The 20,889-nt window shown below is 44.7% G+C and overlaps 4 protein-coding genes across 4 annotated transcripts; all 4 read right to left on the bottom strand.

Annotated features, from left to right (window-relative positions):
- Window positions 1-2,059: 2,059 nt before the first annotated feature.
- On the bottom strand, window positions 2,060-4,060 carry N7469_005517 (WD40 repeat domain-containing protein; the record flags this gene model as incomplete). The annotated part of the gene is made up of 4 exons (XM_056644437.1): window positions 2,060-2,833; window positions 2,889-3,472; window positions 3,528-3,655; window positions 3,750-4,060. The coding sequence occupies 4 exons, from the start codon at window positions 4,058-4,060 to the stop codon at window positions 2,060-2,062; spliced, it is 1,797 nt and encodes a 598-aa protein (XP_056501251.1).
- A 7,523-nt stretch (window positions 4,061-11,583) lies between these two features.
- On the bottom strand, window positions 11,584-12,668 carry N7469_005516 (Glycoside hydrolase-type carbohydrate-binding subgroup; the record flags this gene model as incomplete). The annotated part of the gene is made up of 2 exons (XM_056644436.1): window positions 11,584-12,088; window positions 12,172-12,668. The coding sequence occupies 2 exons, from the start codon at window positions 12,666-12,668 to the stop codon at window positions 11,584-11,586; spliced, it is 1,002 nt and encodes a 333-aa protein (XP_056501250.1).
- A 2,311-nt stretch (window positions 12,669-14,979) lies between these two features.
- On the bottom strand, window positions 14,980-16,047 carry N7469_005515 (Zn(II)2Cys6 transcription factor domain-containing protein; the record flags this gene model as incomplete). The annotated part of the gene is made up of 4 exons (XM_056644435.1): window positions 14,980-15,383; window positions 15,505-15,734; window positions 15,796-15,893; window positions 15,952-16,047. 4 exons carry the CDS (start codon window positions 16,045-16,047, stop codon window positions 14,980-14,982), a joined length of 828 nt encoding a protein of 275 aa, XP_056501249.1.
- A 2,382-nt stretch (window positions 16,048-18,429) lies between these two features.
- N7469_005514 (putative RAS small monomeric GTPase) lies at window positions 18,430-19,693 on the bottom strand (the record flags this gene model as incomplete). Its single annotated transcript, XM_056644434.1, has 5 exons — window positions 18,430-18,776; window positions 18,854-19,288; window positions 19,375-19,391; window positions 19,490-19,538; window positions 19,648-19,693. 5 exons carry the CDS (start codon window positions 19,691-19,693, stop codon window positions 18,430-18,432), a joined length of 894 nt encoding a protein of 297 aa, XP_056501248.1.
- Between the last annotated feature and the right edge of the window lie 1,196 nt (window positions 19,694-20,889).

Below are 20,889 nucleotides of genomic sequence, written 5' to 3'. Positions count from 1 at the left end.
ATTCTGACCTCGAAACAAATCCCAACCACATGAAACATCTGGGAGCCAAGATAGATGATGCTAAGTGGTAGAGATCTACAAATGAGAGTTCCTCGCGGCGAGAGGAAAAAGATAACTATCCTTTACAAGATGGAGATGTGCGGAAAATTCGGATGGATGGAAACTGCAAGTTGTTTTCTTCTGATGTTCCGTTCCTTTTCAAGGAAGCTCTTTGGAGCTAAATATTATCTATTTTGGACGAAGTTGCTTGTATTACTGGTAAGGAAAACTCAAATAAGATCTCCAAGTATAACCTCTTGCACAGAAACCACAGAGTCTGACCTTGTTGGTCTGACCTTGTTTTATGGCTGAGGATGTATACTAATTTGCACCGTAGGGTATTCCCATGAGAACCCATTAACGACAACTTGGGGAGTTTCCTTGAAGGAAAAGCTATTTGACATCCATGCTCAGACATTTTTTTCGTCAATCACAGTCACAGGAAACACTGATTCGGGATTCTTTCTGAGACTGGAGACACGAGAACTGATTGAGAGAGCACCCGACGGAGTCAGAGACAGTGCTCCGAAAACCAATTTCCGGAATAATGCTTCAGCCATTTTGCACAAGAAATACCCTATGTCATGGCATTCGATGGCACGAACCTACCGGTACTCAAATATCCCGTTAACGAAAGAGCGCCGGAATTCTGAAAAGGTATTACTCAAGAACAACGACAGATGGTCGATGAGGCTAAGGGTCACCTCATCGAGAACTTGAATACAGAGATGATTTTCGATGTAACAGGCACGGTTACCCGATCAGTCGGAATGAACATCGATATATCCTATATCTGGTAGTTATAATGGCCTTTCTTGAAATGTGTCGATTTCAAATTAGAATACGGAAGCAGAAAGAGACACAGCAGAAGAAGCAGAAGCAGATCCAGTAACCACCATACAAAGGACAATCAAAGCCAAAGCAAGGTATGTTTAACTTGGTATTACGTGGTTCAGGAAATGTTGTCTTTCCTAACAACGTTTAAACATACTGATACTTCTCTCAATCTAAATATTCGCATCAGAAGCGTGGATCACCAATGGTAGTTGAAAATTTGACCACCAGTCTTGATTGCACCAACACCGGATGGTGTTGGGAAAGAAAACTGGGAGAGCAAAGCTGACCAAGAAAGATTATACATTAGCTTTTTAGTGACTGGTGGGACTGGTTGGGGACATTTCTTTTTCCAAAAGTCACTGCATCCATGCAGTGACTTTGATAGTATAATTAATCAAACAAATCGTGTTACCGACGAAGTTGTATTATCCATTTCAACCTGAGTCTTGAACTCGCAACACCAGTGCTTGGAAACGGGCACCTCTAGTTGTACCGTAGGTTAGCCATAGTTATCTATTCCAGTATTTTTCACAAGTAAATTAAGTTTGAATCACGATCAGTGCAATTCTATTCAAATGCTTCTTCCTAGCGACTATGCCACATGAACAAATGTCTGGAGATACCTTTCAAACCAGAACCCGAGGCTCGACGACGTCAGTGAAAACCAGAAAGAGAAGAAAGAGAAAAAAAAAAGAGTCATGTCATCGTCATCAGAAAAATCTAGAAGCAAGCCAGCAATTTGCAAGAAGTAACCACCCACGCTGACGCAACGCCCCGAATGTCTGAATGTCGGCGACATCATTGGAAACACCATAAAGCGCCACTGCTTCGACCCGATGAAAGAAGATGAGGTGCGCCGGAAAATGCCACCCGAGGCATAAGAAAACCCAGAGAACAAAAAGGAAAAAAGGAAAACAAAATAAAAGAAAAGAAAACGAGAATGGTAGAAGTAGAGCCAAATCAGATGAAGATGGAGATGGAAATGAAAAGCTTGTCATGGAAATGACGACAGCCGGCGATCCCCAATGAGATGCTGTAGATGCCAATGCGTTAAGAAAAAGAGGATATTCCATGATAACCACGCCTATGACATCAAGTCTTTTTGATCATGATCAACACTAAAAACCACGAAACGCCGAATTGAATGCAGAGCGAAATATGCATAGAGATGAACTGGTTTTATTCAGCGAATTGTGCCAAACTCCGCCAATTTGCTTCCAGAGCGTCGAGAATCTCGCGTAGCTCGCTTGTCGAAGATCTTCCAGAATCGGAGTGTTTCGTCGCCAGCGCCAGTCACGACGGTTTGGCCGTCTGGACTCATCGCCAAATATAGCACGCGGAAGGTATGACCAGTAAGAGAAACGATCTGTTCCATTCGCGGGTACTTCCAAATAACAATTTGATTCTGGCTGTATCCGTGGGTGCTGATAATCTCATCGGAGTTCTTAGACCAAGACAAATTGCAGACCTGGCTACCTGTGTCCACTTCCTTCACCATGGAGCCTGTTTGTGTGTTCCAGAACTTGATGGTGCGGTCTGCAGTACCTCCACCAGAGGCAAGCAGGTGATGTTGATGAGGTGACCAGGCAATTGCTTTTACGGCCGCACAGTGGCCTGTGGGGCCTGAAAACCGATAAAGAGGGGTTTCATTCAACTTGTCCCAGACCATTAGTTGGTTATCGTTACCACCGGATGCCAATTGACCGTCCTCGGTATTCCATTTCAATCCACAAACTTCTTGCTTGTGGCCAGACAGCTTGCGGAGATACTGGTCTGGAGAACGGACATCACGGTGGTAAATAAGGCGATCTCGAGATCCTGATGTGAGAATATGATCGTTCCAAGCCAAGGCACCGACACGATTCGTGTGACCTATCATGGTACGCAATCTTCGGCAATGCTCTGCATCCCAGATCTGTACCAGCCCTTTGCCTGTACCGATGGAAAGATGGGTACCCTGTAATTAGTTAGCTTGAGACACTCATTCTTGCTTTTAAAGCTTTTAATCTTACCCGCTGAATCCAGCTCACACTTGTGACTGTATCATCTTTCAATTCACACAGCTTGGTCACCCGACCTGATTGGGAGTTCCACATGTACACGGAGTTGGCCAAACCAACACCAAGTACATTACTGCTGCCCCAATCGACCAAGTTCAGATAAAAGTCATCTTGTAGGTCGGGGGCATCGAGTACCTTGTAGGGTACCTTATTCACATAGCGGGGTTGCTTGCGCGGGGTTTCGAGTATCCTCTGGCTATCATAACGAATTGGGGACAGACTGTACAACTCGGATCTCGCATTCAAGTTCGGAGCATGAGCACTTCTGGGTGTTTTCGAGGGTGTGGGATGGCCCGAGCCGGGTCGGGTTGGACCATAATTGAAGATATTCTTGTGAGGGGTAGAAGGGGTGATACTGGCGGGAGGAAGGTTGGAAATATGGGAAGGAGGCGTATGTGAACGGGTCTTGTCGTTGATGCCGTTAGTAAAGCCTAATAGTGGATCTGAAGATCCCGATGTGAGATCGGCTTGGGGGACAGTGTTGCCGAAGAGTTCATTCCGCAGGACCTGTGAGAATGTTCGATTCGCTTCCTCGGCTATGTAGTAGTTATTAGCAATGACTTCTTTATAGTACCTCGAAGGAAGACCAACTCTTTTGGAAGTGAAGTTCGGAGTGGGGTGCACGTCTCTTGGATTTTGATGGCGTTGTAGGACAGCCATCCTCGCCGAGAAGATTGTAGGTTGCTTGTAGGTCTTGACCATCTCGATTTGGGATGAAACTGAATGCACGTTAGCCTCATTGGAATCCAATCCAACCACTCGATTCCAATAGCGCCTACGAGCGCACTTGGTCTCGACCAGTGAGCAACATACCGATCTCCGTATACTCGTTGTCGTTTTCGACAGGGACTTGTTCCCGGGGTAATTTCTCTTTGACGACCAGCTTTGTCATAATCCTTCAGGGCCTTCGTCAATGCTGAAGCATCGACAGGCTCTGATCCCTCCGATGGTTTCGATCGGTTGGCATTGCTATCCGGGTAAAGAATCGTCCTTTTTATAGGCATGCTCGGCGGAGTTTTTGAACCTGGCGGGGAGACAAAGCTGGCAGCTTGCGATCGAGTGTTTGCCCTGGTCGACATGCCAGTCTTTACGCCTGCCTCTCTTTCCTGAGATTGGTCCGCCATATTGCAGTTCTCAGGCTGAGATGCAGATTGCGCTAGCTCAATGTTTGGTCTTTGTATTCGCATGCGATAAGACCCAGAAATGATTGCAGGGAACGAAGGAGTTGAACTTCGGTTGTAAGTCGATCTTTTGGGGGGTATTTAAATACGGCGGCGGGTTGAGGAGTGATGTTGTGAGAAGAGTGATCCAGATCAGTTGTCTGGCGCTTCAACACGGTGGTGACCTAAGGCTTTGACCGAACCCATCCAAGCCAAGAGGGCGGGCACCACAGTGATTCAGTCGAACAAAGAGGGCATTCAAACCGTGGAATACAAAGGACTGGTGTTGAGAGTGTTCAAGGGAGACCATTCCATCCCATCCCATCCCATCCAGCCCTTCCCTTGAGGTCACGCGTCGGGTACGCTATACCAGATTGGGATACCCCTTCCTAAACAGGATCCGCAGTCACTGTGGAAACACTCTTCTTCATAGTATATCATCGCTACATTAATTCACTAGTATCCAGTATACATTTATATTCAGATTAGAATTGATCGATAAATATAATTCATATCTCAAATGGCATTTAAGACTATCCTGATTATAATTCTTTGCACCAGGCCTCATACTGAATCACGTCTTTGTTATGATGCACGCCACTAGCACCTGTCTCAGTGGTGTTTACTGCATGTATATCGTGTTAGTAACACGATCAGTATTATGCGGTGTGGTCCAACCAAAGCTGACCCCTCCACTCAATTAAAAGCCATTTAACCTCTTCAGACAGTCACGACACGACGTGAACGCGATCGGAGCGCGTCGACGCGAAACTTAGGCCAATCATTTCTATCCGGAGAATTTGACCGTCTCCACTGAAAACCAGCTGAGAATGTGATAAACAGTATACATCATAACCACTACATATCGTGGAATGATAGTGCTATGGATGTTCCAAATTTGAGATCTCTGAGTAACTAGATAGTAAATTTGACTAGATCCCGGTCTGTTTAAAGTCTTTCTCCAATAATCAGTCAGAATCCTCTTTGAAAGGCGACTTATATATCGACCTTCCATATGAAAACCAGGTAATTCTGGCAAGAACAAGAGGGAATGCAAATATTACAACAGAGTAATTCATGTTGATCTCAGTCACAGGGCTAGTGCTTGGAAACCTCATGAATATCCAGACCGGGATCTAATTAAATTTAATCAACCAATTGAATGCCAATCTACCATGTCCTTGTCTTTCTGCGAATTTGATCGATGTTTGAGATTGCTATTCTGATCGGAGAGAAGACGGTATCGAATGTATTGGTGAAGATACCAATTGGATATCCAATTTATCCAATATCGACCTCTTATCATGAGCAGCCAATAGGAAGAAAATCCTTGTATCTTGTGACTGTCACTAGAAACTAGAAAAATGCGGAGGAAGGGGGCTCAACTGACATTGATCGTAAATATCTGCGATAGAGGCGGAGGGGAGGTCATGGGTCCTGCAATTCAAAGATTTCTATACAATTATTCTCCACGAATTATTAGACCTCTTGTGCTCGGTAGAAAATTAAAAAAGGAGCTGGTTAGTTGACCAGACCGAAATGGTGTGAGATGCGGAATTAGTGTAAGAGACACAATACTCAAATTATTAAGTTCATTATTGACTCGGATATTCACCTTCTCTGAAGTGATGCTCTAAACAACTTCAAGTGGGTCGCCTGCATGAGTCAAGTAGGATTTGCCATTTCCATTGAACTATACACTGTAGACTCTTAAATTGAATCTTGGAATTACTTGTGGGTAGAAGAAGACCTAAGCAAACCCACTTTGTGATTTTATTCGTGCATTGAATACAAGTACCTTGCTATAACTAATCAAGAAATGCGACCCAGAAATTGATCCGGTCTCTCCATGTCTAGGATCAATATCCAAATCGTCAGCATGTCAGGAATTTGAGGAACCAGACTATTTATTTCAAAACGGAAACCATATCCTATCCAAACTATAGCTTTACAGTTTCCCCAGACTTTTGTTTCGTCTGATTGACCTCGTCGATATGCCTTTTTCCTGGTTACCTGCTAGCAATCTATTTCGCATTCCCCAATTCCAAGGAGAATCACCAGAGATTCATTTCGGTAGGTCGATACCTTATGTAGTACTTCTTCATTAAAAGCATAGACTAATGATGGTCCCCAAGGTGATGCGTTTGGAACACCCACAGAGGGCAATCTAACCAACCCTCTTACTGGGTTCCCCTTCTTTCTCACTCCTAATAATTCCCCGCAGCCTGCCCCAACATATGAGTATGATAAAACCGGAGTTGTACTCGAAGGTAATCTTATGGCACTCTTTCTCTCTCGCTATATGACAGTCCATGAGCTAAAGTCTTCTAGGTACCCTCGCTTTGAGCGATGAGAATGGTAAGAAAGGCACTGCTGCAAAAAGGAGATACATTCTTCATCAATCGTGGAAGCACAATTCTTTTCACCACGCCAAAGTATGCGGTACCATTTAAAGAAGCGACCTGGTGGAAGTCACCTAGCAAGCTTTGAAGACCTCGTTATATATAGAAAATTGAGATGTCATTCATATTATAATCTTGGTCCGTAGACCTGCCCAGGTCATGTGGAGCGCTAAAACCCTTAGGTACGGGCATCCAGAGAGCTTATGGCGAATGATTTGCTGTTCGAGGTTGGCTCTCAGCTTTTACCAGGGCGACTTTCTAGAATTAGGGTGATAGCCGTGTGAGCTGGGCCCAAGAAATGGGGCTATCTATTTCTAGCCCTTCTAGATCGAAATCATCGACATTAATTGGTAACTTCCAAGATTCTGAATTGGAAAATGCAAAACTTGGTGGCTCAAAAACCGACTGCGTCGCAGATTGTCGCTCATTTTCGGCGCCTTTCCCGTGAAATGATAGGCCCCGAGGGCTAGATAGCATAGCAGAGTATTTTCTGTCTCTAATTGGTTGACTCTCTGCAGATGTGACACTCTCAAGGTCCAAATATGTCAAAGAATTTCCGGTTGCCGTTACTTCCCGGTAATCAACGTCTTGAAGAACTATAGGGACCATGGGAGGTTCGTAAATTCGGCCATGCGGGTTTTCCACAATAGTAAGTGTAGTGTTCTCAATTGTATCTTTGAGTCTCAGTAGCGCTTGTATCTAGGCAAGATTAGCAATCCCAATGGCTCGAAATAAATCTCGGGTTTCACTGATATATCAACCACATACACAGTATTTAGCAGGAGAGAAGAATCGTTGAGTTTCGACCAGGACCGTAGTGTAAACGTCAAGCATTCTTTTCATGGGGCAATTATCCCATTTGACACCCGACCTGGATAATAAAATAATCATGATCGCACTCTGAAAACAAGCGTAACCAAAGAAAGGCGACTGAGAAAGTCAGAAAACAGTATTGAAAAGAGACTGAATTCAATAGAAGGACGGCTTGTCATACCAAAAAGAATCTTTCGCTCCTCAAAAGCTGAATACCCATACGAGCTATTGAAATGAGACTGTTGGTGCATATATTGATATGCTCTTTCCAAAATGGACCCAGGGATGGATTGTTCGGGGTCTCAGATCGAGCATTCCATTGTTTCCAATAGCATAGTCCGTTTTCTGAGGGGTTGAAAAGACAGCGATGCAGAATGGCCACGGCTCTATGCCATGCCACCGTGTGCATGCACCTTGTAAGCACGCAATCACTGAATAGAACCCTATCCGGCGCAAAATATGTATAAATTGCCACTTCATGTGGGCTTTGAAGCTGAATATATTCTAGTTGATGCCTGATAGACAGAAAAGACGACTCGGATTTCCATGGCGGTAAAACAAAACTAGGTTTTTGCTGAGAGGTTCCCTGTGCTTGAATCATGAGTTGTAGTAAATTAATAGTCCTCCCATTCAATGAGTTAGGCTCAATATGACTTTCACGATTGGGGCTTGAATTCGAGGTCAAGTTGCTCTCCTGCCAGTGAGATGGACGGAAATGCCCCAAGGCACGAATATATTCATCCGCTAAGAGGAATATTTCTGCAGCCTCGTAAGCTGGTAAGTCCTGAATATCTATTTGATCCACTTTCCATACAGTCACAATTAGGAGTTTGGCAGCATCTGTATAAGATAATTTCGATTAATGAAAATCACAGAAGAACCCGGATGCTCACGCTCGAAAGCCGCGAATACTTACTAGTTTTTTCAGAAGCTTGCTTGCCACGACCTTGATAGTAATCACAGGTTGCCAGAATGCAGAAAGTGTGGATTCGTGAAATTGGGTGGCTATCAACATTAGGGTGAACAGCTTGGCTTGCCATCGAGTATAAATGGTCACCTAATGTGAGCCCGTCCTGTTCTTGGTGAACCTTCGGATGACAGGAGAAATGAACGCCAGCAGCACATATTGCCAAAAACAGAAAGCCTGGAAAATCCCTTTCATCTATGCTCTGATCAAATGTAAACAGAAAGCCTGGAAAATCCCTTTCATCTATGCTCTGATCAAATGTACATCGTTGGATAATAGGCCATTTTTGATTATGCGCGTGGGACCAGAACATCTTGATTCGATGGCAGTATGCCGCTCATCGTTTGTCGATCAAGATTTCTGACATCCGTTAGTCAGTATACGACGAAGTTTATCAACCTTGAGTAAATACTGTTCGAGGCACCGAGGAAACTCTTCAAAATCAAGGATCTCCATAACGTATTTATATACTTCTCCCTGTTCGAACGCTCTGGGGTACATAGGCTTTCATCAGGATTCACCTGGGATCTAGAAGGGTTTCGATACCTAGTGGGGAGTATGAATCTTGCGGATTTGTCTCCGTTGGCGAACTATTGGAGATGTGGGACAACGTTGGAAGATTCGAATCCCTGCGGCACGGACCGCGGTGCTTTCTGCTTTGTTGAAAATGACATGTTGTCCCCAGCTTCTGACAGACACCTGTCTACTGGGCAGTACATGGCGATGATCCGCTGCACTTTGACTGATGATATCTGAGATAAATTCAGCCTCTTCCGAAGACTCTATTGAAAACACTTGATCTATGAATAGCCTTAAGGCTGTGGTCTGCCACATAGATACCATTTAGCTATATATTTTTATGAGGTCTAATTGGATATCTAGAGCTACAGCCAGTACTACATACATTTCTTATCATCATGCGCGGTCAACCCTTTTAGCTTGGAAGCCCTGATTTCACAGATTGACTGATTAAATAAGCTTGAAACTTCTTGTCATCCGTTTCTGACTATGAACTAGGATATTTTAGAAATCTGTAGCAGGAACCTTCCCGCCACAGATTTCTAGGAAAAACACCGGAAGACATGCTAATGACTCTACGCTTGTCGTTATAATCATGTTCCCAAAGAAGAGAAAATGGGAAGAAGATTATTGAGAGTCCTACACTGTAAAAAAAATAAACTGGAGGAAGTCAAGCTCAGGATACTCGATCAATCGGTTCCTTTCCTGGAGGAACTATCACCTGGGTAGTAGCTAAACGAAGGAAGACCAATGGTAAGAGGCAGATAATGATATTTGCTTAAGTAGAACGGTAGCTTACGAATTCCATACTGTTCAAACGTGAGAACAAGCTTTTTAAATTCAAAAAACGAAGATTTGTACAGCCTGGGGTAAGATCTGAGAGAAGTTTGTTATAACTATTGACTATTCTCAAGGTAGTCGATGACTTCTACGAGACGTTAACATATAACCATATATGTACAGAATGGATTTTGTACTCGGGTCAAGACCGGTACCACAAAAGTAGTAGTAAATGTCGTGCACATTCAAGTCCTCATCCGCAATAAAAACATCAGCTTTCATCCGTGGATGAAGATCTCGAGTGGATCTACACAAATCCGTATACCCGAGGTCCGTTACTTCGCTCCAAGGTTTTACTAGTATCTACGGAATAATCAATCTTCATTCTCCGCGGTTCAACAGACTACATATAGACCCGAGCCAAGAGTGCAACTAGTAATTGCATCCAAGATGGCGGAGCTCCCATACAATCTCACACATTAGACTCGGCAAGCGGACTTAACAAGAACATTCAAAAACCAGTGGCACGTCAAAGCGCCACACTATTCAATCTAAAACATTAAATCCGGCCGATCGGTCGATCACAGCATAACCTGAATCTACTGTGTATGCCAAGAATTCCATAAAGTCTCTCAGACGGGTAGAATACTCCGTCCGTTACGTAGAAGCAAAAAAGAAGGTTTTCAAACTATCCTCAGCCCCATTCCAAACCCTAAACTATGTACATAGCACTGGTACCCTAGGAATAACGGACTTGTAATATGTACCTACCTGCGTACGTATAGGGCGCGGGATAACGGGAAAATAACCTCCCGATCCGCTTCCGTTCCATGCAAATTCTAGAAACGAACTCGACCCCCACAAATTTCCACATACGTCGTTTTTTTTTTCTCGAAAAAGGGGAATGAGGGCATTAGGAACCCGCCAGTGCAAAAAGAACCCAGAGACCCAGCCTTCGGAAAACGGCAGATACGGCACAGACCCGAGCTGAATCGATCTGATACCCCTTTCATACGGTATTAGTGTATTTATGCATTCTCCATTGAGTAATTGTGGATTTTGCTTTCCTCTCCTTTTTCACTCCTTAACGGATGTACAATCGTATTGTATGGGACCTCCGTGCAGGGTTTAGTCTTTCTTTGCGGACCCGACCCATTGCGACGGCATCGTCAAGCCACTGACATTATCCCACATGAGTTTGCTCTTTAGCTTGTTTTTGATGGATGGGTCAGTAGTCCATACTTCTGTACATCGAAGGGATAAATTCTGTACCTAGGATGCGACATTTTTACTATGGAGAATAGATCGCACATAGTACTAGATACCTATATGTGACAGGAGATTAAGAAATTGACACTGGTGCAACTAATACTTTCCAGTATGCACTGACATGTAAACAAGTTACCTACTTGACGTTGTTCGTACCTACGAACAACGTCATGGATCAAGTTTGCACCATGCATGTGTACTTTTTACACGGATTCGGGCCCGAATATCATACGATTGAAGCTCGAAAGCCAGGATTACGATATTGACCAGGAAGATATATAGGATTCTTTGTGCGTATACAGTATTACCGTAATGAACTGACATCCAGCGCAGTTCATCTTTCTACATGTGCTGGAGACATGATCGGCTGTACTCCGTAGTGGAGGGGCGGATCCTCCAAGTCACAGAATCGGTATGGGAGCGAAGCTGTCACGAAAGAAAAGCAGGAAGTTCGGGTGCCGGTGGTCGGCAGCTCGGAAAATACCTCGGCACGTTGGACCGAATAGGTATCGGAGGAATAGTATGTACTATCTTGCACGGAATAATCCCTGTCATGAAAAAAAAGGAGTACAGAACAAAGTAGCAGTTGAGAACAAAAATCATTGAACAGTTTACAGAATTAATTTTCACCTTCCTGTACAAAATCGTGTTCGAAGTGGTCACTTTGTAGATTTGATAACGGGTTCAACTCGGTCGATTCTCGGCCTAGAACCACACCCATATTCACTCCATCTACACTAAGCCTTCCATGCCTTATAAACATTCCTGCAACCAAAGACCTGACCCCTCTTCAAAAGAACCATGTTCCGCCAAGCAGGCTCATTAATAGCATTCACAAAACGACTCGGCTCAACGCAGAACCCAGCGCCCTCCGTATGCGCCGGCGCACCATTGACCGAGGGCACATCAATATACTTACCAGTATAAAATTGGAAAGCAGGCTCGGTACTGTGAACTTCCAGGTGTAGACCCGTTCCAGTGTTATTGAATTGGGCCAGTTGGCGAAGGGGCAAGTTGCGCGTGTCAAGCGGGATCTTGGAGGGGTCGGTTTCCATGACAAAGACGTCATCGATGTGTGCTTCTTCGGACGTAGCCTCGAGTTTAAATGGCTCGGTCACGTCGCGGGGGAATTTGGTGATGTTTCCAAGCGGAATTCCTGTTGCGTCGAGTGGAAGGTACTTAGCCGTTGCTAGTTGGGCGGTTGTACCCTCAATCGTGGGACCATCTCCGATATTGAAGTAGCTAGAGGAAGGCATCAGTATAAGCATGTGTATGTGAAACAGGCGCAAGCGCTGAGATTTTCGTAGTCTCATGGTAGAGCATACCTGTGGTTGGTAATATTGACAACAGTCTCTTCACATTCATCACCGACGAATTCCACCTCATACTCTGCAGTCAAGATAGTTTTCGACTCATCCTCCTTACTAGCCGTGTACCAAACGCGCACCTCAACAGTACCGGGATACCCCTCCTCTGCGTCTCGACAACGATACTTGAAAAAGAGGGCGTCGCGACCATGACGCTGAACAGTATGCGGGCCATCGAAGACGCGCTTTCCCCAACCCGTTGGACCACCGTGTAGGGCATTTGGTCCATTATTCTGAACAAGCTGATACTCGCGACCATTGAGAGCATTTATTTTACCATCCTTGATGCGGTTGGCGACGCGTCCAATGGTGGCGCCATAGTGCGGGGTGTTGTGCTTGACATAGTCTTCTTGCGTGGGGAATCCGAGAACAATGTTCTTCCCTCCGACGCGAAATTCCTGGATAATGGCACCTAATGGCAGGAATGTGAATTCAGCTTGTTCGGGGACCGACATGATTGTAACTGTACTTCCTCGAATGGAAATTGGGGGGTTGATTATAGGCGTGGGATGGAGTTGGAGGGGTTTACGTGGACTGGGGGAGTTTAAGGGTTCATGACATGACGTTTCGACCCCGCAATTAATCGGAATTGCCCACCGGGGGATAAATTGAAGAGTTGACTGCTGTCAGACTCTGTTTTGTATGGGGCCATTTTTAGGCTAAACTGACATGAAGAGATTAAGATGAGCCACATTTGTCTTAGAGATTATCCTTTGATGGGCAGTGCCACAGGGATTTTTCTTATTTGGTTTGGTAATAGGTTAGGGCTCCATCCCCTCGTGATGTGAAGCTGAACTTCGACGAACATACTGTACAGTATTTAATTTAATCTCCGCCCAAAGGCAATTATCCCACTTAGTTTCAGCAGGTAGTATCGCCTTAGGTGTTAAGGCAGTAATCTGTTAGCTGTCACTTCATAAGCGGAGCTAGAAAAGACCGAAATTCGCATCAAAACAGCGGACGAGTAACAAGAGGACAAAAGTACATGCAGACTTCGCACTCATTCCCACGAGCAATTAACTTGACAGCCTTACCTGAACTAGCCTCGGCGAAGAAGTAACTCTACTGCGCCGCATAGATCATAAACAAAGACGAACAGTATACATATGTAGTAACTACTCCGTATGTACATACAGTACAATAAAAGGCCCGGGTTTAGGCAAGACGAATATCCGTCTCGGAGAGAACGGGCTTCCGGTCACCGAAGGAATCTCCTACCCCGGACTTGGCCAGTACTATTAATTCATCAGACCTTAGGTGCAGTAGCTGGGTAGCATAGTGTCAACAGTGAACGGGTTGGGGCTGTGCCCCTGAGTGCCTAGAAATTGCTAGGGAGTGGCTGGAGTAATGCCTAGAGCAATGCCTCGTTGCCAATCGTTCTAGAAAGACACCCCAAAGCCAAAACACACAAACTATGACCGTACATACTGTTTACATACTCGTATCATAGTACATATGAATCGACCATGCTTTGACAGTATGCAAGTAAGACTCACCGCAAATGATGATTATAAATAAATCTAACGCATACATACGTAGCGTAATGTACACTACAGTACTATCTAGAAGAATTTTGTAATCCATGTCAAACAAGGCACAGTATTTTGTACATTTTTTGTATGGAAACTCCGCGGAATCTAGAAATCCGCTCAAAACCCAGGACTATGGTTATTTAATCCGAATCGGCGAGTCGGGAACTCGGCGACATTTTACACAATTTCCTTATTTTATTTTTTGTCTTTTTCTTTTTTCCAACAGGTATAGCTCACGTAAGAAAAAGGGGAGTGGAGCTCGTGCTTCGCTGGTCCACTTGGGAAATTCCGCTGACTCAAAAGGTGGATTCATATTGAAAGCTGTAACCTCTAGAAGAGCAACAGCTGTACTGTACGATACGAGGAGAATGCCCGTCTATTGCAAGTATTGCGAAATACTACGAAAAGGGTAAAACGGCGCGGATGGATTATTGCCCGAAGAAACAAAATATACTCTTTACTAGCACCCCGTTTAATTGGCGCAAAGCCTTGGTAAAGTAAAAGCATAGCCTCTGTGGAAAAAAAAAGGTCATCTCGTATCATCGTGGGGAAAACTTAAAACTGGATCCGGGCTATCGATCTTATGTCCGGCTGACAGAACATGAATCATTCTGGAAGCTGCATTTGTCAGTGTCGAGTGGGGACTGAGATGGAATTTTTTTCTTCTTGCCGGCACCAGAATCCGGTTCACTGTCAGTCCAGTTCCATTGCAGTTCCAGTTCCAGTTCCAGCCCTGTGGATCAAGCAATGACTCTCATACCTCGGTCGGAGATCGAGATGGTGCAACGTGGATTATACTGTGGCTGGACTGTAGCCAGCGATTAGCTAGATGGACCATTCCAGATGGGCGTAAAAAAGTATAAATGGATGAAAAAAAGATCTGTAAGATAGAAGAAAACGCCAGAAGAAATAAGATAATATTGAAACGCCACACGAAACCGTTTTGAAACCCCATACTCCAAAAAAACCCCCAACCAAAAAAAAGACCGCCCCAAAGAATGTACAGGGATGATTAAGAAATTCGAGATCTCGCGCGAGACTCGACCGGGGGATAATAGCCCCATATCAGAGAAGAGATAGTTTAGAAAGAGAAGATAGAAAAAGAATCAAAAACACAGAAACACCCTCCAAAAGAAATCAAGGAAACATGTATAGTGTACATGCATCACGTCATACGGCGTTATAAAATATGATCCCAAAATTGAGAACAGTCGGGCAGCATACACTCCACTCTTCAAATGGATGTAATTTCTGTAGGATTAGGATTAAGAAACTGGTTAAAGTCATCATAATCACTACCCACGCAATTCAAAGGCATCTGATTTGAGAAAAGAGGAGATTGCTGCATCGGTTCCTCAAATTTCAAATTTGAATAATCAGCCGTGAAATCCATATCGTCAAATGAATTAAATCCGTTATTCGCTGGCCACTGCGGCGGTCCCTGTAACGCAAGTGGATTCACAACACCCTGCATCGAAAGCACATATTGCTGGTTTTGCGCTTGAGCCTGAGCCTGGGCCTGGGCCTGAGCTTGTGCTTGTGCTTGCGCCTGGGCTTGAGCTTGAGCTTGGGCTTGAGCTTGGGCGGGTGATAATGGTTGTTCAGGCTTTGCGTGTGAAGATCGAGTTGGACTGTAGGCTGGTGGTGTTGGGGGGGAGGGTTTGCTGGGAATTGGAGAAAGCATCGGAGGAGAAACGGGATCGGGCGATTGGGGAATGAACTTCTGATGATCCGTCTGAGGATTCTTGTCGTTGCATACCGTTTCGCCAGAGATCTTGTTGCATTGCGTCGGGGGAGTCTTCGAAGTGTTCGCCCTTTGTTTGGTCTAGGGCGCCGAGACGAGTGAGGAGATCATGGGTTAGAGGGTGACCGTTTGGTTCTGTCTTGAGGAGATCGCCGGGCCAGCCTTCTCCTTCAATGGTGCGACGGTATAATTCTTGTAGACCGTTGACTAGCCATGCTTGTTGTTGTTCTAGCATTTCAACATATCTGTAGAGGGATTAGGTTAGCTTGAGGATAGTCCATGAAGGTCAATATATGTGTAGCTCACCCCTTGGGGTACACTTTATCGTGGGCCTTCTTTCTCTCGCCGAAGACGCATACGGCGTTATCTGCTCGACAGCGCGAACAAGGACTGGCTCCGTCACACTTGTCTCCGTCAGTCGACGTGAACGATAGAACTAGACCCGATCGTCTAGAGACATACCTTGGATTTTTTGAGACGACAGCGATCGCATGCTTTGCAGACGCGTTTGCGCACGTTATCGGAATGCGAATCTGGCGTTGATTGACGAGCTGCCATGATGTATATTGTATAGATGGAATTTAATCCAAACCAAAGAAAATAAATGAAGGGGAAAAAAAGGAATATGAAGCTGCAAGTATACAGTTCAAGCTCGGGTATCGAGAAGTAGAGTGGTCGTTGGTTGGTTTTTTTTTTCTTTAGACTCCCAAGCTTATACTTCCTGATCCGGGGACGTTTGTAATGATCGACGTCAACCAGTCAATGATCTAATGACGATGTCGTATTGTAACCATCAAATCAAATCAATGGGAATTGACTTTTGAAAGACAAGGAAGGTATTTAGAGGAATCCCGAATTTAAGATCTGAAAGGGAAGCAGGTTGGTCATATACTAGTCATCCTTTTATTCTCGAAAGGGGAAGCGAATTGTAAGTGAGGGCGAGGGAGACTTAAAGAGCAAGCGGAGGAGGAGGGGGGGGGGGTGCCCTTTTTAGCTAGTCGAGGGATTTTCGAGTATTCTCACAGTAAAAGTGTAAGGACTACTTGAATTGAATAGCACGATCGAGGAGATCAAATCATAGCATGTCTATGCAGGATCCACCTGCTTGGTGATCACAGGGCCGGTTTTCGATTTTCGATTTTCCCTTTTTTTTTTGGCTAGTATTATTTTTTTATGAAGTACTTACCCCGTACAGTAATATTGAAACCAAAATTGCCTAGAAAAAAATCCCGTTGTAATTTATGATTACTCTATCGGGAGTGGACCAGGAAGACTCGGCATTGAAAGAGTTCGCGCTCGGAGGACGGAGATTCCTTCGGCGCTCGGAGACTTTGACTGGCGTATATCCGGTGGTGGACAGTACTTCCGGCTGTATTTCGTGACAGACAATATTGAATCATAATGATAGGGGATCTTCATGGGATCATTAGTTATTACAGGATGTACATGTACAATTTACACCAGAGATTTTGTCATTTAAATTTACAGTAAATACTAAATACTAAAGGTTTAAATATTCAATACTCAATAGTTGCAAGTTCTAATTGCTAGTAATTGTAAATGCAGTAAATCTTGGCAGTGCATAAGATATGCGTATATCGGGTGCACTGCTCGGCAACGCCCAGCCGAGATTATTCAGCGCTTTCGGTCCATTTCCATTTCTTTTTCTTGTTCTTTTTCAGACCTGATCGATTTATGAAGAAATAGCTGATAGCATAATATTCACGCTTTGGTTGAATTATTGAATATTCCCAGTATCATTGACTCCATCCATCCTGATTACTGAACACGATTGTACATACATACTGTACTGTACTATGTACCGTCGAAGTGATTCATTAGCCCGTCTCGGCCAATCATCGATCGAACCGACCATCAGTCCATGACGTGACCATTTCTTGTTTCTCTTCTACACACAACTCTACTAAGCTAGTACTTGCAGATGTTGGTTGTAACGGACTCCACGAGTATGCATGTATCTACGTAGTATTAAATAACTAACTAACTACTTATACACACTAGTCGTGAACACTACTAAAACAGTGGCGCTAGATCCAACAAGCTTTTGTGCGCAATCATCCTGTTTGGATCATTATCAGGTTACCACTGTATACATCTGCATTCAGATTCAAAGCATCTTTCTCGACTTCAGAATTCCAAAGCATGAGCATCGGTTTGTAAAGAGAACAGACCATCTCACTACATAGTACATACAACTGTAATGTGTACTACGTATGTAAAGTAGAATCTCACGAAATGGCTGTGCATCGGAACGAGTACGAAGCCTGCGTTTAGTTGTCAAGTCGTATTCGTGTTCCAGGCATCTGCCAATCCGATCCTTTCAACCATTAGACATAGGTTCTATGTACGTGGAAGTACGGAGTCCCCTTTTACTGCTATATATTCACGAGTAAATGTAAAGTAGATGAGCTATACACCAAGCTAGTACAATTACTAGCTGAGCTATAGTCTAATATATTGTACTTCAAGTATGACCTCATCTTCACGAATTACCGCATCAGGCAATCCTGGTCAAGTGGAGATGTTAACAATTTTGAATATTGGCGCATACCCCATATTGCCCTGCCTAAGTGGACTCTTGATTCTTCTAAGACAGAATCCAGACCTCATCCAGACCCCTTCTACACTAGTAATCTGCCCCTATTACTAACTGATACAGTAGCAACGGCCGATACTGACTGATCTGAACCATGGCCCATAGTCGGGTGCGATCGCGGAGGGCCATTCCGGTCGAGTCTGTCCAGGTGAGTGTATCTCGATTGTCCATGTTTCGAGTTGGTGTTCCTTAGTTCAATCAGTGTATTGTAGAGTGGTCGGGCTGGTCATCATCACTTCACTATACTATACTGTACTATACTAAATAACCTGTACAAATGAGTTGGGTATAAAACAATACTAACACGAATCAATATAGACACCCTAAGAACAGCCACAACCCCGACAACTCATACAGAATAATCGGCGGAGCCAATGACCCCGGGGCTCGGCCTTTACGGCGTCCTCATTCTCCTTGTCGACTGATGCCCCGCGCTTGGCGTTATCCATGGCATCATGCTCAGCCACCTGCTTCATCTCGGCCTTCTTGTTTCGAAACTTAAAGAGTCGACTTCGCCGGGATTGATTTGGACCGCCACTAGTGCTGGCGTCATTCGTAGTTGGTGGTAGAGCCGTAGTATGTACTGATTGACCAGTACGCGAGGGAGGTCGAGGGGACGCGGTACCGAATTGATGCTGGCGACGAGCTTGAACGACGCGACGAACGAGTACTATTTGAACCAGTCAGATAAAGTCCATTCTGATTCCCGTGGAATGACGAAAGTCATGAATGACAGTAATGACCTACAAGCGAAGGTTTCTTCAATGTTGACCATCTCGCGCGCACTCGTCTCCATAAAACCACAGCCATGTCGACGGGCATATTCCAGTCCCTCGCGCGATGTAACAGCGCGGCCATCTTTCAGATCGCACTTATTACCCGCGACTATTTTTACCGGGGGAGGCATGCCAACCTGAGTGTCTGTACTAGTGGGACCTAATTCCTTACGTAGACGATCATAATCCTCTACGCGTTGCTCAGCTTCCATCTTGATCATGTCCATGAAGTAGTCCAATGTCGCCAAACTTGAGGGGTTCGTAATATCGTAGACGAGTAAGAAAGCGTCTGATTTCATCGTCGATTCGGTCCATAATCCACGGTATTCTTCTTGTCCTGCTGTATCGGTGATGGATAGGAAGTAAGGGAGTCCATCAACTGTTCGGGTGACGGAGTAGGAGTCCTCTAGACGCGCAGGTACAAGTTAATCGGGGAGATCGAGGGAGAAGGGGAGGGACTGGGATAGATGCGATCGCGTGGGATTAATATACCTATAGTAGGATCATATCTGTCATTCAAGTTAGCCATCTTGAATCCATCTGCAGCCTGCACCATGCAGCATGCAGCATGTCTGGCTGGTCAGGGCTGTTCAGGGGGAAGAAGTACTCATGAATCCATTGACTGCGGACCAGCCGCAGAGTAATCGAAGATTTACCTGCCCGATCTGATCAGATCTCGATCGCAAAGAAATTCCATTATAATGGCACCGAATCAGGGCGAGTCTGGAATCCCAAGAAACAAAATAAAGATTGTAGAAGACATACCGCATCCACCGTCGCCGCAGATGGTAATTGAGATCTTGTCCGCCATCGCGTGGCCACCCACCGATGTGCGGCTCAGAATCACTCAACAGTGCGTATAATACTTAGTATGTACACTAGAGTAGTAGTGGCAGTTGATGGAAACAGGAGAGGGGGTGGCAGAGTGGGAAGACAAAAGTACGTGGAGAAGAAGAGAAACAGATGGAGTTGAGAGAAATTGAGGAGATAAAGACAACATCTTATTATCAGGTTTGCAATTATTTTATATTGTGATTCTACTCTCTTCTACTCATTCTAGGATACTCTGATTAGAGTGTATCCCTTACTGGATTGAACTCTGTACTTCATCTCTATACAATAAAAATACTCGACAAAGTGTATGTATACTGTACTCTGGACCACATTGGACTGCTCTACTTCATTCTGATCCAACTTCAACTCTCTTCCCCCACCTCTCTGCATCATCCACATCAGTCAAAATGTAAGTCCATGCGCATCTCCTCCCTCTCTCCTATTACTGTATATGGAATATTCTGACTGTGTCCAAGCACTAATTTGTGATAGATCGACTACTCAACCGCCTCGCTTCCCGCTCGACTACTACATTCAACCACTGAGCGTCACATCTCTTCAACCGCCCTTAGTACTCCAAGAACAGCATCCAAAACACCCTCTACAGACATATCCATATCATCCTACACATTATCGTCTAGTATATACTGTATGATCGATCATCATGCATAACATTCCATCCCTATCTGTCTATCTGTCTATCTGTCCATTATCCATCATCTATCAACCATCCTCCCTTGGAACATCTTCCAACCACTGGGACGACCACTACCCTCCCCAAACAATTGTGATTATTGGTTGGTGATGACCCCGAGGTGGGTCCACAATGACGGACTGTTTGTACTTTTGAAGAAAAAAGGGAGAGAGTCAGGAAGTTGACACTTTCATTTTCTCCTTTACGACTTTGCCCCCCCAGAAAGTCCTTCATATACCCTGAAGGTGTTTCTTCCAAAAAACCCTTTAGTTGAACCTCAATTACCAGGAAGGGGTTTCATTCTTATATCATTTTTTGAGCTTGCAATATCTGATTCCAAGTGGAGTCCTATCCGTCTGAAACTATCTTACTAGATTCCCAAGCCGTTGGTCCCCTCTCTTTGATTCCCGGGGCTCTGGAACTCGTCCGGGCTCTGCATTCTGGACCCCCCGGCAGGCCGAGGCCTAATGGTGTCTCTC

This window comes from Penicillium citrinum (genome assembly GCF_028827155.1).
Source record: "Penicillium citrinum strain IBT 23319 chromosome Unknown utg000004l:1.0-2404223.0:1.0-2405248.0, whole genome shotgun sequence".
Lineage (NCBI taxonomy): Eukaryota > Fungi > Ascomycota > Eurotiomycetes > Eurotiales > Aspergillaceae > Penicillium > Penicillium citrinum.
The sequence above is the reverse complement of the archived record's forward strand: the minus strand, read 5'-3'. Positions and strand labels throughout refer to the sequence as shown.